Source organism: Ptychodera flava, chromosome 19 (assembly GCF_041260155.1).
Source record: "Ptychodera flava strain L36383 chromosome 19, AS_Pfla_20210202, whole genome shotgun sequence".
NCBI lineage: Eukaryota > Metazoa > Hemichordata > Enteropneusta > Ptychoderidae > Ptychodera > Ptychodera flava.
In genome coordinates this window covers 2,602,163-2,621,631 of record NC_091946.1, presented here as the reverse complement: position 1 = coordinate 2,621,631, position 19,469 = coordinate 2,602,163, and the positions used below count along the sequence as shown (strand labels likewise).

General features: G+C 36.1%; 1 protein-coding gene across 3 annotated transcripts in view; it reads right to left on the bottom strand.

Annotated features, from left to right (window-relative positions):
* Positions 1-19,469, bottom strand: part of LOC139118380 (glycogenin-1-like) — a 73,769-nt gene that overhangs the window by 20,531 nt on the left and 33,769 nt on the right. For 2 of the 3 annotated variants that reach the window (XM_070681676.1, XM_070681677.1), the window contains exons 2-6: positions 13,301-13,442; positions 9,953-10,127; positions 7,355-7,517; positions 5,972-6,098; positions 2,968-3,154 (exon numbers count right to left, since the gene is read on the bottom strand). In XM_070681676.1, coding sequence (XP_070537777.1) covers positions 2,968-3,154; positions 5,972-6,098; positions 7,355-7,517; positions 9,953-10,127; positions 13,301-13,442 — 794 coding nt within the window. Of the gene's footprint in view, positions 1-1,731; positions 2,364-2,967; positions 3,155-5,971; positions 6,099-7,354; positions 7,518-9,952; positions 10,128-13,300; positions 13,443-19,469 lie in introns of all 3 variants that reach the window. The other variant, XR_011548690.1, reaches the window with a different exon arrangement.

Here is a 19,469-nt window from a genome sequence, read left to right as displayed (position 1 = left end):
TTGATAAATTGGTGATTAATAGTTTCAAAAATGCAATGTATTTTTTGATATGCTGAGTCTAAAATATCACCTTCAAGAAAGAGAAACCTTTGAACACATTTTACGTTTGATTTCACATCCTTTGTAGGGGAATTACAACCCAGAAATCTGTCAACCATTATACTTATTACATGTGAGTGTAAGTCTGTTGGAGTCGGTTTTGCAATATTTTATACCAAAGCATGGAAAATGTGAAAATATTATAATTCAATGTGTAAAAATGACACATAAATAACATGCACACATCAACTCAGGTGTTAATTGTTGTTTACTCATATTAAGCCCTGCCACAAATAAACAAGGGGCATTTCCAGACCGATGATGGAGAGACTGAGTCTGTAGATCTGTCAACGTTCACTGACTTAGTACATTAAATATATTTGTCAAGGTTCGGTGACAGAGTCTGTAGAATGCACGAAGGAGATTCCACATATTTGCCAAGAAAATACTGTTTTTACTGCTACTTACATTCATCGGCATTCATGTTTGGAAAAACTTATGACAGAAACTGGTCAGTTATTGTATCATTAAATACAACTTTTCTGTAGACATATACCTTCATGCGCCTTCAAACCAATCAGACAAATCAAAGCAGTACATAAACAGTTTCTAATATACATAACTTTCACAAATATCTTGATTTTGACAAATCTACATGAAATGACAGTTTTGCAGAAGCTGTACAATGACAAACAATTCAACTGACATAATCACATTTTGAAAGAATTGTGTCATTGACAGGGAAGCAAAGATTTATACATCTTATCACTCCTCTGTGAACACAAAATGTTTAAAGTCAGCTATAATTGAGTAAATTGCAATACAGTGACATTAAATTTCCAAGTCACAAATATTGTCTTGTAATGAAATATCAAAAGAAATTTGTGGAAGTGTGAACAAAACATTTATGGAAAACCCCATGCTGATACTCTGGCAGGAAACAGTTCTAAATAAATATTTTATGTATATTGTAAAGAAATTGTAGAGTTCAAGGGCCAAGTAAATACCAGATCCAAGGCAGTGTGAACATTAATAGAACTTAAATATGGAACCGTGTATGAGCTGATTTTCAGTCATAGTTTGCGCATCAAATCTCTTCACAGGGCAAAATTTCACGCACTACCATCTCAACCCAGACTGTCAATACAGCACATTATGCATGAGTTGATTCAAAGCCATGAGGAGTGATTTATGGTTTATTGTTTAACCTGTTCATTCCCTGTGAAGAGGTCAACAATCACTAATGAAAACATGGAGATGAAACGGTTAACGTGAAGAGTACATGTAGGTACTTTACAGCAATCTCTTGTCTGAATTTATCCAGCTTGTGATACAGACATGAATAATGCTATTTGGTACACATAACAATACATCATGTCATATTAATAATTTTCAGAATACAATTTAAAAGTAGTAATGGTTCACTTTGCTTAAACATTTTCTGAAAGATTATAAGCAATTACATGGCTACAGCTTAGTACACACAAGTCATAAAATACCAGTGACAGAGCAAAAGAATAAGAACTGTGGGAGAAATTTTACCAGACCATAATTGAAAGACTGTTAGCTCTGACCTAGTACCTAGTGACAATATACCATTAACCATGAACCTTAACATGTAAATCCACATGTACCGGCACATATAACATACCGGTACATGCTGACCAAATATATTGTATTCTGAATACTAACCTTTATTTCCGATGATTGTGTTTGGATGTGACTGGACACTGCCTCAGTTTTCCCATTCATGGCAGTTTCTCTTCTTTTCTCTGGGGCCTCCACCATCCCCCTCTCCTCTTTCAAATTTTCTTCAAGATGTGCTATCAAAGTGGCAACTGGCATTGCTGATACGTTGTTGCCTTTCATTATTGGATGTTGTGTATCTGCTGCCTGTTCTCTGCTATCTTTTGACCAAAGCCCTTGTTCACCACTAGATACTTTTTGTGCTTTCTCTAACTGTCCATGGATGTACTGAGTTAAGCTCTCAACTTCTTTTTTCATTGTTTCTTGTTCTTTCATTTCTGCTGATATTTTTTTTGCTTCCAATCACCGAGATGAGCTTCATTATTTTCATCAATTTTATTTTGTGAAGACTCTTTAGATTGGCTTGTTAAACGCGAATGGTCATCTTTATTCACATCAAGGTGATTAAAATGTCTGCTTTGCTGATGGCTATCAGGGCATGTGTCATTATGGCTATACTGTCCTTCATGCTGACTTCTGAACACCTGGTGACTCTGTTGCACAGGTAGTTCTGATTGGTTGCCAACATTCATCTCTGCTACACACTGTCTAGCTGTTTGGCTGCTATGTCCTTCAGCCTGATTTCATGAAATTAAACTATAAGATTGTGCTTCTAAAAGGTTGCAAAACTCACAGAGAATTAACCAGCTGTGAGCTATATACATGTACCACAAAATACATGTTAGTATACTTTTGAAGTGTCGGTATGTATGGTGTACGGTAAAGGTATTTTACTGAATATAATATCATTATGTCAAGGGTAAAGTGTATAGTCTGAAAAATTCATGTACACTGCATTATAAAATGATACACAATGTCAAAAGAAGTTCTTTTCTAGCAATTGTAAAATACTGTTTGTACTCCAGTTGCCATGTCACAAAAATTGGTAAAGATAGAGACAAGGATTTGGGTTTAAAGAGAAACGTTATGAAATTCAAATATCTAAATGTTACTGCAATGTCATCATATTAGTATTAGTGTCAGGTTATGGATCAAATAATATTTATAATAAATGTCTTAATTTAGTATTTGCAGAACACATGATTCTGACAACAGTGATGCTTGGAAGTATTGTTACTCTGCTATTGATCAGAACATTATCATCATCTCTGAAATTCCTCTTTTCAAATATGTACATAATAAGGGTTCCAAATTGCTACATTCAGTTCAACTTGCATTTACCTGATGTGCTTCAACACGTGGTTTGACCTTGGCGACAAACACATCCCACCATGCCTGTATAAAGGTCAACTCATGCTGGGAAGAAATTCCTTCACATGTCAAAACTGTTCCTGTGTTTGTGTCATAAGTAAACTCCCATGGTTTTACTGCACCAATGAAGTGAACCACTTTTACATCAGAACCAAATCTGTGAACAAAGAGAACAAGTTACCTGTTACGGGCATAATGATACTACATAGTCATATACTTCTGATTACATTGCTAACTACTCTTCAAATGTTTTCAATCTTCTCCCCAAGTAAGATAAATCTATCATTCAAAATTCAATATGCAGCCATCCTCAACCTAAACTTTACATTTCCACACTACATACGGCAGAGTAGAGCTATCCACATGACTTGTACTGCATTGCATTGTATCCCATCATCACATCTAAAGAATGATCATAACACATCACACTTCACCAATCCCTTGGATCAGCTACCGCATCATGTTTGCCTCATATCCATTTCTGACGCTTCAAAATGTAATGTCGATCACATCACACTGCCAACAGCATTGCCACTGATCAGGAACAATTGTTGCCAAGAAAACCTTTCCAAAGATACCAGACACCTGGGATGTAGAAAATAGCCGGCAGCTGGGAAAAACAACCAGCTGTGAAAATTTACTTTTAGTAAAAAATCAAGACATTTTGCACAAACTTTGTGCACTCACACACCACTTGTAACCTCCTATACTTTTATTTCTTTTATTTTTACCATGTGTAACCAAAATTTTCTACATCCCTGGACACTGACCTAAACTAAAGCTAAACCCTTTCACCACCACCCTGGTATGTCCCATGTACACCCATTGTTATCAAGGGAATTACAGTGAACAGGTGAAAGAAATTGATAATTAAAATCCGGTGCACCTTAAGTGCTACGGATTGCAAACAGCTAACAACCAATACAAGGCTCTGACACATTGACAAAATGAACCAACGACAACTTCAGCAGCATCACAAGGAACATTTTGACACATCTAAAATGAACATTGGTAAGCTTGCGCTGATGTTTTAAGTCAAATGGATACGAACATACATATATGGCATATACTTAACCAAGTAAGAAGGAATATTTTCACAAGAGTTACTGTGACATGGCAAAAGGTACTGCAATGTTGTTAAACATTGCTCCTTGTGTTTACATATAAACAAATATTCAGCTAGGTGGGAAAGAATATTTTCACAGCCACCTGTAAGAATTAAGTTGAATGCAATGTGAAAGAGACCAGACAGGCTAAAATTATACAATGTATGATGCAGATGAAGATGCTAAAAAACAGTGCCAATGCAAAAAGTGCCAGAACCTATGTGGTGACTGTACTTAGAGGTACATATCACTGTGATATGATGGATATTTTGTGTGAACCCTCTCTGTCAGCATTGAACAGTCTTCAGAGATACACTGCAGTGTTCTCCCAGGATTTTTTTAGAAGAGGGCGAAGCACCACAAGCGACCGCTTTAGCGGTGTGGGGGGGGGGGGGGGGGGGGGGGTGAGGGGGGGGGTGTCCCCCCTCCTGCCGTTGGAGCTTTTGAAAAACAGAGATTAAAATGGTGTTATTTGGTGGCACTTGGGGAGTATTTTTTTCAGATTTTTTTCGTATAAAAAATTCAAAGGAAAGGAGATCTGAGACAGTGTTTCATAACTTTTATTACAGTTCACTGATTTCAATTATGAAGATTACATTTTTTGAAAACGAAAACATAGCGAGAGACATACATTTATTCATTGATGTCAAAATGATCACGGTGACCATAAACTCAGGCTTGGGGAGCATTTTTTCAGATTTTTTTCGTATAAAAAACTCAAAGGAAAAGAGATCTGAAACAGTGTTCCATAACTTTTATTACAGTTCACGGATTTCAATGAAGATTACATTTTTTGAAAACGAAAACATAGCGAGTCTAGAGACATACATTTATTCATCGATGTCAAAATTATCACGTGTTCTCATCCTGATACACGTCCGACCGAGCCTAAAATTAGGTTGTTTTGCTTTGGGAAGGAATACACAAACGAAATTCTAACCTCCTATAAAAACTTCAGTGTACTCTGCTGTCCTTGGTTACCCTCCAGCTCCTTGCCATGTTTACTCAGCTAAGTCGGTTACCTAATGCACGGTCCCTATGGAGTGACCGTGGCTAACGTAACGTTGCGGACTGAGCCATGCAAATATGGCTGCCTTCGATGAGTTGCACATGGGCTTATGATCTCGGATGACATCACAAACTCGCGAGATTTGCAAGATCGATGAGAATTACGTTTGCAGTCTTCAGGATCGACGCTCACGCTCGCATTTTGCTTGTAGATCACTGTCAACTTTTTTGCCCGTACATTTTATTGTTTTATTTTTAAAAAAAAATATCTTTTTCATTTCTGGCAAGGGGGCGCTCGGAATTTACAAGAGGGCGCCACGCCCCTGTTACCTTATGCAGGGAGAACACTGCATTGTATTGAGACATGCTGACTTGTTGATGGATATGTATGGGTTGTCAGGAGGGCAAATGGTCACATACCATTGAGCACATAGACCTTTGTTTTGGCCATAATATATGATCTATGGTAATATAGGATAATATCTATGATCTGATTTAGCAATAAAGCACACCCAGCAATGGTATACTATGAGATTTTGACCAGTTCATGACATATATGCACAAGCGATAGCGAGTGCATATATGGAGTGAACTGATCAAAATCGAGTGGTATACCGTCGCTGGATGTGATTTATTGCTATTATATCATAACAGTATATTGAAATTCTGGCATGGAATGTCAAAAAAGGATTTTTGCTCTTGCCTACAGCTTGCGTGTGTACCAACCGTGGTATATCGCAACTATACCACTGTTCTTCTCACGTCTCAACCAATCAGATCGCAGTATTTTGCGCCATCAATATATTGGTTTGATCTAATAGCAGGTTATCTATATCCAGTAAAATAAATGGTTGACTTACTTGACAAATGCAGGGAGATAACTGTATGCCCTTGATGCTGTCATGTTATAGATGAAAGGCAAGTGTCTAGCAATATCTTTGGTTCCCCAATCACTGAAGTAAGTGTTCAAAAGTCCTTGATCGCCACCTGGTTAAAATAATGAAACACACTGAAATGGTAAATTTCATGCAGAAAACTCATTTGAGTTTTTCATGTATTTTACTGATTATAAAAATTCATTGTAGTATTCATTCAAGTAGTATGTGGAAAATAATTCCACATACTACTTTCAAAACAAAGTTTCTGATAAAAAAAAGTAAATATATTTCAATGACATGCCAAGATTGTGTGTCTTATGATGTCAACAATCTCAAAGTATTTTAACACTTTCACTGTGGGTAATATGTATTCCTATACGTAAATACCTCAGAGAATACAGGTAGACAAATGTTGTTTGTACTAATGGGACTATGTCTATTGTATCATCAATAATGAAACAATTTTTTTTCAAAAATTACTCCACTACATTAATCCACATATTAATTGATATGGTTAGGGTCATGTGATTTCCCCTGGATCACATGACTTTTATGCCACTGTAAATTTGCATGTAATAAACCATAAACAAATAATTCATAGAGTTAAAGTATTTTCAAAAAAGTTTCCTGCCATAAAAACCTGTACAATTTATCTCCTCACCATTATACGGTATAAGTAATTTAGACACATGCCAATAACATTCTTTGGAAAGCCGTGTTGTTATAATTCACGTAAAATTTGTATTTTTTTATGAGTTATTATTATGCAAATTGACAATGTTGCCAATCTTTGCCAACCCAATAAAATATTTATGAATATAACTTTTTAATTATCTAGAAATGTTTTTATTGCTTTCCAAACTTTGAGTCATTAAGAAATTATAATATACATTCCCATATGATAATTATCACTAAAATAATTGATATTTCCAGACTATCAATTTACATTGATTGGTTTTGCGCATTTACGCACAGTATGCAGTCTACCTTCAGGTGCAAAAGTTCTTGTCCCAGCAAGAGTATTAAGCCCTCTAACATTTTAAGAAGTTGTTTTAATGAGAGGCTTATCATTGCTACCCAGTGAAACATATTTTAACTTCTTGAAGCTATGTTATGACTAGAGAACGCACTGAGAATAGGTTCACACATTGGGTCATTCCTAGCAAGTGTCAGGATTCTAATGATTCTGACTCAACCGTTTGTTACCTTCCCATCTAAAAAATACCTAAACTGCTCAAGTTTGTGTGAAAAATTCAAACCTTACTTAATCATTTAATCCACACCTTGCTAAATAGAATTAATCAGATCTCCTATCACCATCATCTCTGACACAACAAAGACAAGATAAATAATAAAAATACTGACCATCAAAGCTTCCCTGTGTCATTGCACACTGTAGGAGCCCTCTGTATGTCTCTTCTGATGGTTTGAAGACAAACACACCGGAGTTAAACAAATCTGGCCAGCCAACGTCAGGGGCTGCAGACAATTCTTCTCTCTCGAACAAATCATCAATGTTTCTTAGCACCTATAATAATGATAAAATGGCTGTCATTGGGATGCATAGCAAAACAAACGTCAAATCTCCACAGAAACTGAATCTGGGCTAACATACATGTACACATTTTTCTGTGGGTCTTGTTTAGGGATGAACAAACTGCGCAAAAGTTTACAAAACTCTGTTTCAATTTTTAACAGTTTAGAAACGTCAACATAAAGCAGCTGTGGCCTTGAAACCTTGACTCAATACAATATTTACTTTATCATTATCATTATTGACTTTATTTCAGGATATGACACAAAAGTAAATATATCATTTCATAGATTTAAAAAACTGCAAACTACAACAGTCAAGTAATTAATGTTATAAAAGTATCTGGTAAGGTTTATTCTAATCTTAATTTAACTGTACCGGTAGTTATGTAAATTACCTGTAACCAACACTTCACATTCTTAAAGGGCCAGTAATCCTAAATCCTAACTTTTGATGATTTTTTTACTATTTTTGTTTTAAATATGAACGATAATTTCTTATTCTACTCCCAAAAGTATGTTGTTATACAAAGTATTCAGCCTGTCAACTCAGCCTGTACATGTGTAAACTGTGTTGTTATTGTTGACAAGTGAATTCTTGTCAGGACTAGAATTCAAAAGTAAACAATAACAGTGAATTTTGCACATAAAGACACAATGTTGGCTAGTGAAATAATGGATGTTTCAACATTCTTTTGGGAGTAGAATAGGAACTTGCAATTGACATATAAAATAAACAATGAAAAAAATCATCAAAAGTCAGTATTAATGGTACTGGGCTTTAAAAACTTGATCAACATCGGCATAAAAAGCAGTATGTTCAAGAAGAGGAATTTAAGCTGTAAGTACACCTCTCTGCATGAGCTACACCATTTTTTGCTCACGTGTTTACACACGTGAGCATATGTCGCAGCGATGTCTGTCTGTCTGTCTGTCTGTCCGTCTGTGTGTCTGTCTGTCTGTCTGTTGGTCCGATATCTCAAAAACGGCTTATCAGATCAGAATCAAATCTGGTACATATATTCAGTCAGCAAATGGCAAGAACTGATTAGTTTTTGGTGGGTGTGGCTTGCATACTTTTTGCTCATTTGCATAATTAATGATTTTAAAAAAAACGGATATATATTAAAAACGACTACACACAATTTGATGAGATTTGCTACAAATGTTGATCACACCAAGATATATCAGCAGTGGGAACCATTAAGGGGTGACATGAAAGATAAATGCTAATTTGCATATTTAATGAACTTTCCTAGGGATATATATCTGATTTGACTCGATCAAAATCAACCAAACTTGGTATGTATATTAAAGATACTATGATTTAACATTATTGAAAGTCATTAAGCGTTTTAACTTCAGCCAATTCCTAATTTGCATATTTCATGAACTTTGTTAATTAGAAATATATATTTGAAATGACTGGACCAAAGTTGATGAAACTTGCTACATGTATTGAAGCCACTATGATACAACGTTTTTGAAAGTCATTAAGCATTTTTACTTCAGCCAATTCCGAATTTGCATATTTAATGAACTTTCCCAATTAGGGATATATATCTGAATTAACTTGATTGTAGTTGTTGAACCTTGCTATATACATCAAAGATACTGTGATATAACATTATTGAAAGTCAAAAGACATTTTTACTTCAGCCAATACCTAATTTGAATATTAAATGAATTTTCATAATTAGGGATATTTATCTGAATTGACTTGATCAAAATTGATGAAACTTGCTATGTACATTAAAGACACTATAATACAATATTATTGAAAGTCATTAAGCATTTTCTCGTCAGCCAATTCCTAATTTGCATATTTAATGAACTTTCCTAATTAGAGATATATATCTGAATTGACTTGACCAAAGTTGAAAAAACTTGCTACATATATTGCAGATACCATGATACAACATTATTGACAATCATTAAGCATTTTTACTTAAGTCAATTCCTAATTTTACATATTTAATGAACTTTGCTTATTAGGGATATATACTGGGATTTACTTGATCAAAGTTGGCAAAACATGCTATGTACATTGATGATTATACCTGGTTAAAACAATATCGAAAGTCATTTCACATTTTCATGTCAGCTAATTTATAATTTGCATATCTAATGAGCTTTCACAGCTCAGCATATATGGCTTGAAGGACTTGGCCAACGGTAATTACACTTGCTATATAAAATGGTGATACAATGACAGCAGTCAAAGAACTTTAATATTTTTATTTCAGCTAATTACATATTTGTATACTTCATGACCTTTTATAATTAATCGGCGGTGATTATTGTTCATTATGTTGATCATAATACTTTCAATGAAGTTGCAAACATGTGGCAAAGGTTCAAATTTACACATAACTGCAATTTATAATGAAACACGTGAACATTTTCAGTTCATATCTGGTGTGTGCTTACCAGTGTGTCAGCATCCATGAACACACATTTGTTATACTGCGTCAGTCTCCAACAGTGTAACTTAGAGAAGGTAATACCCAATTCTGGACGTGTTAGAAGTGCTAAGTTTGCTTCATCATTACTGTCCAGTGGATCAACTTGCGTTATACAGTGGAAAACTTCTGTCAAAAGTTGTCTGAAAAATAAAGTCAAATATAAAATGTGGAATTTTACTAATCAGAAACATAAAATTTTAGGTTTGAGCCAATTTGAGGTACATATATTGTGTGAAAACATTAGCACCTACCAGAAGAGTTCTTACTGGATGACATGCCATCATCATCTTTGTATTGTACTTTCTAGATTAACAATATCCCTTCAATAAACACTAGGTAGAAATCTATAACAGAAGTAGCTAACACTGTAGAAATGGCCTATCTCAGTTACAGAGGAATCAACAGTAATCAACAATGACATACCAATACCTGGATGCATGGATCTGATTTGAAGTCAATTTGGCTGAGGAATGTCTGTGTAACTGCTAAAGGCATGTAAAAATTACACAATACCGTGATGAAGGTTAGGTCTTGTTCCTGAATATATAAGCTTCAAATATTTATGAATGGAATTTTAAAACAATTTGTTTTGCTTGCACTGTCAAATCATATGGAATGACACATATGACAGAACTGGGATGTCCATCAGTTCAAAATACATGTAGCTGGGTGTAATTTTACATAAAATGATCATAACTTGTCCTGTACATCTTGTCATGTCATAGTGACGCCAGGCCTTATAAATATGCATGAAGGAATAGGAAGAGTTTTACCAGCTGTTTTCATGGTCATTGAATGACATGCTGTTATTCTTAATCCACTAATTTATGGAAGTTTATTTCAATAATAAAAAAAAAATGTTCAATGCGGCAACTTTATGTGTCTTGGTTTTCAAATTGGGTAAATTATCAATTTGATTGAGTGGGACTGAAAACCGTGTATGCACAGGAACATGGAGACATGGTCCATGATGGAGGCTTATTCACAACTGCACTGTGTCGTATGAGTATTATGTCGATGTCCTGATCAATTTCTGCATGCTATTGCTCATCTCAGGTCATACCAGGAGAAGGAAACCCGCCTTATCAAGTTATGAGAACTATTGGCTGCAAATCAAGTTTTCTTATGATAAACCTGATCGCTTTGTAAGTTTTGAGCAAGGTTCTTGTAAATCATTTGCTTAGGTAGTATCCTACACCACTGTATGTCAACAAACGGCCAGACCGCATGTAACACCAGAGGGCATTTGCAAGGTGCACCAGTCACTTGGCCAGCCAGTAACTACTGCACAGTAAGTGAAACTACCCACAATTCCCCTTGATTTGTGTGCTCAGACATTATTTGCTAAAGGCTTCTTCAATTTTATCAGATTCTGAACAATTTGAAACTGAAAATTAAATTTTAGAATTATTGGTTAAAACTATGGTCCAAAATTATTGATTATGATTAAAATTCAGGAGTAAATTGAATAAGAATTCCACGTTTGAAGGTGCTAAAAATTGTACACTTGTCAAGGTAAAGTTATCAGCAACTAAGATGGTCTCATCATACCACCTGTCAGACATGCAAATTTCCTTTGTTACAAACATTCAAAAAAATCAATACCCTTTCTTTTGCCAACACAGATGCAACTTATTCCCTTAGTTTCCTTGAAAATATTGCATATGGCTGTCAAAAAACTACGTTGACAAAATCACAAAATTGCTATCTCCTCCGCGGAAAAGGGGTTGATCTTCTCATTATTCACAGTGAGAAATTAGAGAATTATGATTATCAAAACTATGGTCCCAGAATTTCGAAATATGGACCAAGCTGTTCTGTGTACAGAAGAAATTTGCTTCAGTTCAGTGAGTGATCTCCGTGTGTACGGATCATGGAGCATTGTGGGTAGCCTCACTTACTGTGTACTGCTGAGAATAGCCGAGTGACTAGGGCTAGTCTACAGAGGTGGGCCAGTCTACAGAGGTGGGCCAGTTTACAGAGATATACTGGTATATTATGTACTCTTGTAAATAAGAAATTAAGACAAGAAGTGAACTTTAACCCTTTAACCACCATGGTTTAGTCCAAACCCATTGTTATCAATTGTGATAGTGGACCTGTTTACAGGAAATTGGGATGAACAGGTTGAAGAGAAAAAATATCTGTGCTTTTATTTACGCTCACATATTAAAATTGTTATGTCCAAGCAGTGATGAAACGGCGTAAAGAATCAAAGAGAAAACTCAATATGCTAAACACAACATTTTGTCACATTTGAGCTTTGGAGAAGCATTCTCATATTTTGGTACTTTTTTGAATCAAAAAAGTTTTTTTTGGTATGCCATGCTAATTTTTGCGAACAGGTTTTGCAGAACTAGAAGTCACAGGCAACTGATAACAGATGTCTGAGGAACAGCCCTAGATTTGAGAATACTTATTCAAAGACAAAGTGGCACCCCTGTCTCATGTGACCAGTTTCCAGTCATCTGGTACACAGGCCACGTAGCCGACAATTAGATGCTAATGATATGCGTAGTGTACAAGTTTAAGGTCTCCTCGACTAACTTTCAGCTGGTTGCTCACTTTCTACTATTTTTATAGTATTTTATACAAAGTCACAGACTTATTCTACCTGCAACTTAAAACTGATAGTGATTTTGTAGCTCATTCTTTACTATTTTTCATAGTATTTGATAGCCGGTATCAGACAGTTCATGTTCGTGTCAGCTACATAGACAATCTGCCAGTCATCTCTGCGAAAATTTATCCTGCATTTGAGCATGTTAATTTTACACTGAATTTGTGCAAAGTGTAAATGAATGCTGTTTAACATTTACAAGAATACATGTACAGATATGCTTAAATTCTGATTCCAAGAATCCAATTGCCTAGAATTAGCACATGAAAATTTAAGTCCATTTGGTCCAAAATCAAGGAAAAAAATACAGAAAAATTCATAAAATTGATAAAATGTTGCCCTGATATTTTGGTGGGAAAAATTATAGTGCTCAAAGGGTTAACACATGTACCCACTACAGAATAGCTTCAGTTGATATTTTGGTCACTTCTACACAATGTAACTGCCTAAAAGACATAACTACATTGTAATCTTTGATACAAAACTAAATAACCCTGCATCATTTTGTGCGTCACAAGGTGACTTCTGTAAAGTTTGAATGAAAAAGAATTTAGGTACATCATCATGTAGGTCTAAGAACTGACTGAGGATGAATAATAATATATACATGTATATAGATGTGATCTAATCATGTAGTCCCTAGTACTGAGTGCATTGAAACTAACAACAAAAGAATAAGAATTGTTACCTTACCTCATCAGGCTTGATACAGTTGGTGTGATCATAACTGCAAGCTGTCTTGTTGTATTGACAGCCCGTAATGAATGCCCCAATACCAATGCACCGTATGCATATCTATCATTAGTTGCCAAAGTGACAAATGCTTCATCTTGTACTGAAAGAAATTGATAAAAAGACTCATGTTATTCTACTTTTCAATTGTGGCACATAAGAGTTACCCAGATCCACAGTCACACCATGTCAGTGATCCACAGTCACACCATGTCAGTAGTCCACAGTCACACCATGTCAGTAGTCCACAGTCACACCATGTCAGTAGTCCACAGTCACACCATGTCAGTAATCCACAGTCACACCATGTCATATATACAGTACACCATCGTCACACCATGTCAGTAGTCCACAGTCACACCATATCAGTGGTCCACAGTCACACCATGTCAGTAGTCCACAGTCACATCATGTTAATAGTCCACAGTCACACCATGTCAGTATTCCACAGTCACACCATGTCAGATTGTCATATTCTATACACACTGTCAATGTATGTTTCATATATGTATATGAAATGTCTCACTCTGCATTGTTTTCTATGAAGTTTGCTGATGACATTGCTGGCTGCAAAACCATCACTTGCCTGCATAAAAATGCACCTTTACAATGTTTATTATTTGCCCAGGACAATTAAAGTAATGAGAAATTACACCATAAGAACTAACAATGTACCCTATTCACAGTCAAAGTAGATTCATTTCAGAACTTTCAGGAACAAAACACATGTAAAACTGATTTCAATTACTGGAAAGGGGGACTTTTAACATAGAATCGAAATATGAGAACTGTGTAGTCTAGTGATTCTACAGAAAACAGGAACAAACAAATTGGCTTGCTATACGGGGTATATACAGACTTGGAATCACGATAGGAAAAATCTCCATTGCAATCACTGAGTCATAGGAGAGAGACCAAGTGCTCATCATGATATGGACAACTGCACCATGATTCCACAGCTCATTGCTTGCTCTCATTTCCGGCAGTGTCTGAGAAACTAAATTTCTTATCCACTTAGTTAAACCTTCAGCTCAAAAATATTTGTCTACTTCACATGTAAAATGGATCACTTGCAGTGGATTTCACATTGATCATGTGTTATTGGATATGTACCATTAATTAATCCTGCACAATCAGAGTAGGATGATGGGCATAGTGAAGGTAGCCATTGTTTTTCACATGTACACATACAAGGAGTAAATGTATTAATATGTACAATTTGGAGTTTAGAAAAATATTCATTTCAAATCAAATTAATGACTACAGTGCTGTATGTTGTGGGTTGAAAGGCATGTCATAAAAATATAACAGACAGAATATGGAAAATTATTTGCCCAATGGCATGACACCACGTATTATTGGAGCAAATAAATATCAAGTGACACAGAAGTGAAAATATCAAATTCACAAATTGTAAAGGTTAAAAGTCAGTTGTCAAAATGAAACAAATCTGACGATGGCCAGATTATATAACTACATATATTAATTTTATTAATTTCTCTAAGGTCCCAAAAACGAACAATTAAAAGTGGAGCGCTTATTCAATACAGGTTGTCAGCCAGCATGCAAAAAAGAGGTTACTACTGGTGTGAAGGCAAAATGTTATCAGACTACAGGTTTTCTTAATACCGTATGTGGCTTCAAAGTACTTTGAAAGTTTGATGAAGTCGTGAAATCAAGACCAGGTTTTAGGTTATACCAATGGATGAGAATATCATAAAACTTTTTGAGTTATGAAGTAACATGTACATGGATTTGCTGTACAAAAGTGTATCGATGGAGTTGATCAATGGTACTGTACATGTAGGTTGTACTCTTTGAAGTGTGGTATTGACAGAAAAATTTATGGAAATATTGTCAGGCGTCACTAGCATGACTACAGTTACATGTATGTTACCATAGGATGAAATTCAAACTTGGCTAGCCAGCTGGATGTGACAGAGAAATTCATAAAGCATAGTTCCTGCAGTCACTGTTATCATGAAGTCAACCCTGCTCAGTTATACATGTAAGCTCCTCATCTTACTTTACAGTTGAGGCCATTATTCTTCGGTGGGGCAAGTTGGTAATTACCTACCAATTTAGCTAGGATATTGCAATATACCAAGTTGGTAATTACCTACCAATTTAGCTAGGGATATTGCAATATACCAAGTTGGTAATTACCTACCAATTTAGCTAGGGATATTGCAATATACTGTACAAAGGGAACTTCCTAAGCCAAACTTGGTAGAGTTGACTTTTCAGATCCTCAGATTCAGATCCTCAGATCCTCGGATTCAGATCCTATAAATCTCAGATTTCAGATCCTATAAATTCAGATGCAGATTCGAATTTACAAGCCTTTTACAATACCCGTAATAACAGTATGATTGCAATATTTAAAATAATAATTTGAATATGACATGTACAAGGCAGTTATGAAAACAAAAAAATGTCTACATAAACGTTTTCGCTCAACAAGTTTCAACGAACACGGGTCTACAATTACAGATTAGCTAACTTGCTTCTTCCGACCCCTGAATTCTGATTTAGTCCGGGGTCACTGGCCTCCAACATGGATTGAATATAACTAATTTAGTTATATTCCCTCGCCATCAATATTACGAACGAGAGTAAAATACGGACTGTCGATAGCCAGCATTTACATGATCGTCGCGGTCTTGATCGTTCAATCACTGGTGTGTTTATCTCTATGTATTGACTACAGAGGGAAAGTTCACGTGATGACATAACAAGTGGAATCATTGTGCACCCTGTCTTCGACTGATGACGTTCTGATTCTGAGATCGAAGTTTTTAAGTTCAAGATTCAAGATAGAAATAAAATAATTTCTAAAGCCTTTTCAAATCTAAATTATATTTTATTTACCAGTATATTACATCAAACTTTGAAAGTTGTGAAATTTCAATTCCGAATCTGCGTCTGAAGTTATAGGATCTGAGGTCTCAGATCTGAGATCTGAGGATCTGAATCTGAGGACCTGAGGATCTGAATCTGAGGATCTGAAAAGTCAACTCTACCGCCAAACTCTGTTTTCCTATCTGGAGCGGCCAGATGAAATCTAAACAAACACAGCGGGTAACAAATTTTACAGCCACCAATGGTGATCTGATACTGGGATGAACCATAATGTACTCCACTGTCTGCTTTATCTTTCAGTAATTTAGCTGGTCAGAGGAAACTTTGGTAGTGATTTTGTATGAGTGGCTCAGTTCATTGTGTAGTATGTTGAACACTGTTCTGATTGCCGGCTGAGTTTTTACAGTACAAGTATTCTTAAAGTATTTTGTCGATATTTTACTGGCTGCTTTCAAAGGTTTCTTCATCCACAAAAATTATAAGCAACTAGTTGTGCAGGTCATGTCAAACTTTTTGATTGTGGCCTTCCAGGATGTTTTGGGCAATGGTACTGCGAATGAGATGGCGATGACATAATGAAGTGCAGTCTGTGGTGCATTTATTCTCTGAGCAATATTTACCATAGTTTCAACTTCATGTAGCTTTGTACGATTATTTTCCTTGTTAAAATATCAACAGATTTTGTCATCTTGTCTCAAATTTTCATGAAGCTTTCAAGACAGACTGTAAAGTTGACTTTTTTATGAGTCGCTGAGTGCTTTTGAATTAGACTCCTGTGAACCACACAGTAAAGACTGGCTTTTGAAAGATCAATGTACATGGGGTGATCTCAAACTTTTGTACAAAATACCATGTTCTGTAATGATGTTACATGTACTTCATGCAGCGTTTTCAAACTAGTTATGTGTAATATTAATCAAAAAGAAGACAAGGCACGATATGATCTCTTAAGATTGTGTTTTATTCCTTGTAGTTTTCATTCCCGAATCCAGTCCCCTTTTAACGAACCTACATGAAAATGGTTCATCCCAGTTATCAGATCACCATTGCTGGCTGTAAAATCTCATTACCCGCTGTGTTTGTTTAGATTTCATCTTGCCGCTCGGATAGGAAAACAGAGTTTGGCTTAGGAAGTTCCATTGGTATATTGCAATATCCCTAGCTAAATTGGTAGGTAATTACCAACTTGCCCCACCGAAGAATAATGGCCTCAACTGTAAATGGTTTTAAGAAACAGTTTGGCATTTGTAAATGACCAACCTAAGTATTACATACCGTTACATGTAGGTAGTGGAGTTTAATAGAAACATAGCATCAGAACACCCCAGGAATGTTGGGATGGTTGTTCAAGATAGATTAATAGATGGTAGGGTGCATAAATCAAAGGATGAAGAGAGACTATGAGGTTATTACGAAAATACCGCAAAGGATGCACGAGGACATCGGCGCAGCGTATCGCCCGACGCGAAGCGGAGGGCGATGCGCGGCGCCAATGTCCGAGTGCATCCTTTGCGGTATTTTCGTGATAACCTTATTATTATACATCTTACATTCGTGACTGGGGCATCAAATTGTCAGAGTAGTGACCATTTTCATGCAATGTCGACAATTTTTCTTCCGATTTTATCGCGCCAGTGTGGAACACTATCTCGGACGCGCTTCTGCAAGTTTTGGAGTGTGTGCACTACACATGTACGTACGTACAGAGCACGCGCGAGACATGTTCTGGCACTCGTCCAATGGGTCCCTTGAAACCGTTCAACAGTGAACGCGCAGATACAGCCGCAGGGGATGGGGCGCCTGGAAACCGTTCGTGTTACGGAACGGGCATTCCGTACGGCTTTTTTAGCGCACGCAAAATTCTATTGTTCTCGATGGTAGATGTATATAATGGTGTATATACTGGTATAGAAAGGCTGAAATGATGAGGTTCCCCTGAAATGAGGGACTGAGAGTAACAAATACACCTGGACTTTGTAGCTTTCTGACCTTCATCTCTCCACATTTCAAAGGGCTAATGAGCAGCATCTCAGAAGCTGTTATCCACTTGGTTGGCTGAATCTTACCATTATCATGGAGTTACACACAATAGACTCCGTAAGTTGCTGTGAATAGTGACAACCAACTAATCAGATATAACCTTCCAGGGCTCGAAATTAGCGGTGGTCTTGCGTCAAATGACCACCATTTTTCCACGCATGACCTCCAAATTCTGTAACTGGTGGTCATTTTGACCACCATGGAAAAAAATTTAGTATTTCAGCGGTTGCTGGTTTGTCTGATGGCGAGGGTACCGTTTCATCAATACAACATTGCAATCGGCCTTGAAGAAATTTATACACATAATGTTTTGTTCCTTTTTGTGGCGCAGGGCCTTCACAGGTGCTAATAAACAAAATTTCATTTTGCAACATTTATGCAAATATTTCTCGCAAAGGAAAAAACAATTTCAAAATCCTTCTACTTATCATTACAAAACATTAGACACGCAGCGATCACTTTGGAACTCTTGCAAGTATAAAAATACCATTGCATGTTATTTGGTTTCAATAAAGCACGAGTCAGTAGATGAGAAGTTGTTGGCAAAATCATTATCAGTTTTTTTTTTTTCCAACATATAGGTATTATTTTTTGTTATCCACTGTACAGACATGTACATTTTGGGTACAGCCATGTTCAAGACTCCCACCATAACATTGACCTCTCTTTTCGTGAATACAAAAAGCCTGATAATATGATTCAGTTCAAAAAAAATATTGACTACCAGTTTCCTTAAAATGACCACCAAAGTTAAAAATTTTGTGGTGGTCAAATGACTACCAGGATAAAATGTTAATTTCGAGCCCTGCCTTCCCAGCCAGCTGCACATCAGTAGATTACAAAAGCATCAAAACTCTCATGATTTCCATGGCAATGAATCATCATAATGAGCAGAGAGTGATGGTTAGTTTGTTAGTTTACACTAACAGTTGCCATGTCAACAAAAGATGTACACATGGCATCACATTGTTACCAAACAGGCCATCTGCATTTCTGAAACAGTCTACCTTGTACAATCCTTCCATACATGTTTGCTGGTGTTGCTACAAATGATGATAAGAATTCAATGGAATAACCATCAAATTTTGTTGTTGACAAAGTCACTTTACAGCAGCTACCATTTGTTTGTTTACTTGTTTACTTGAATGATGAAAGCGTATTTCAGGAACAATGAAAAACGTGACCTTTATGTCTTAATTGATATTTGTCAGAAAATATCATAGCTGGT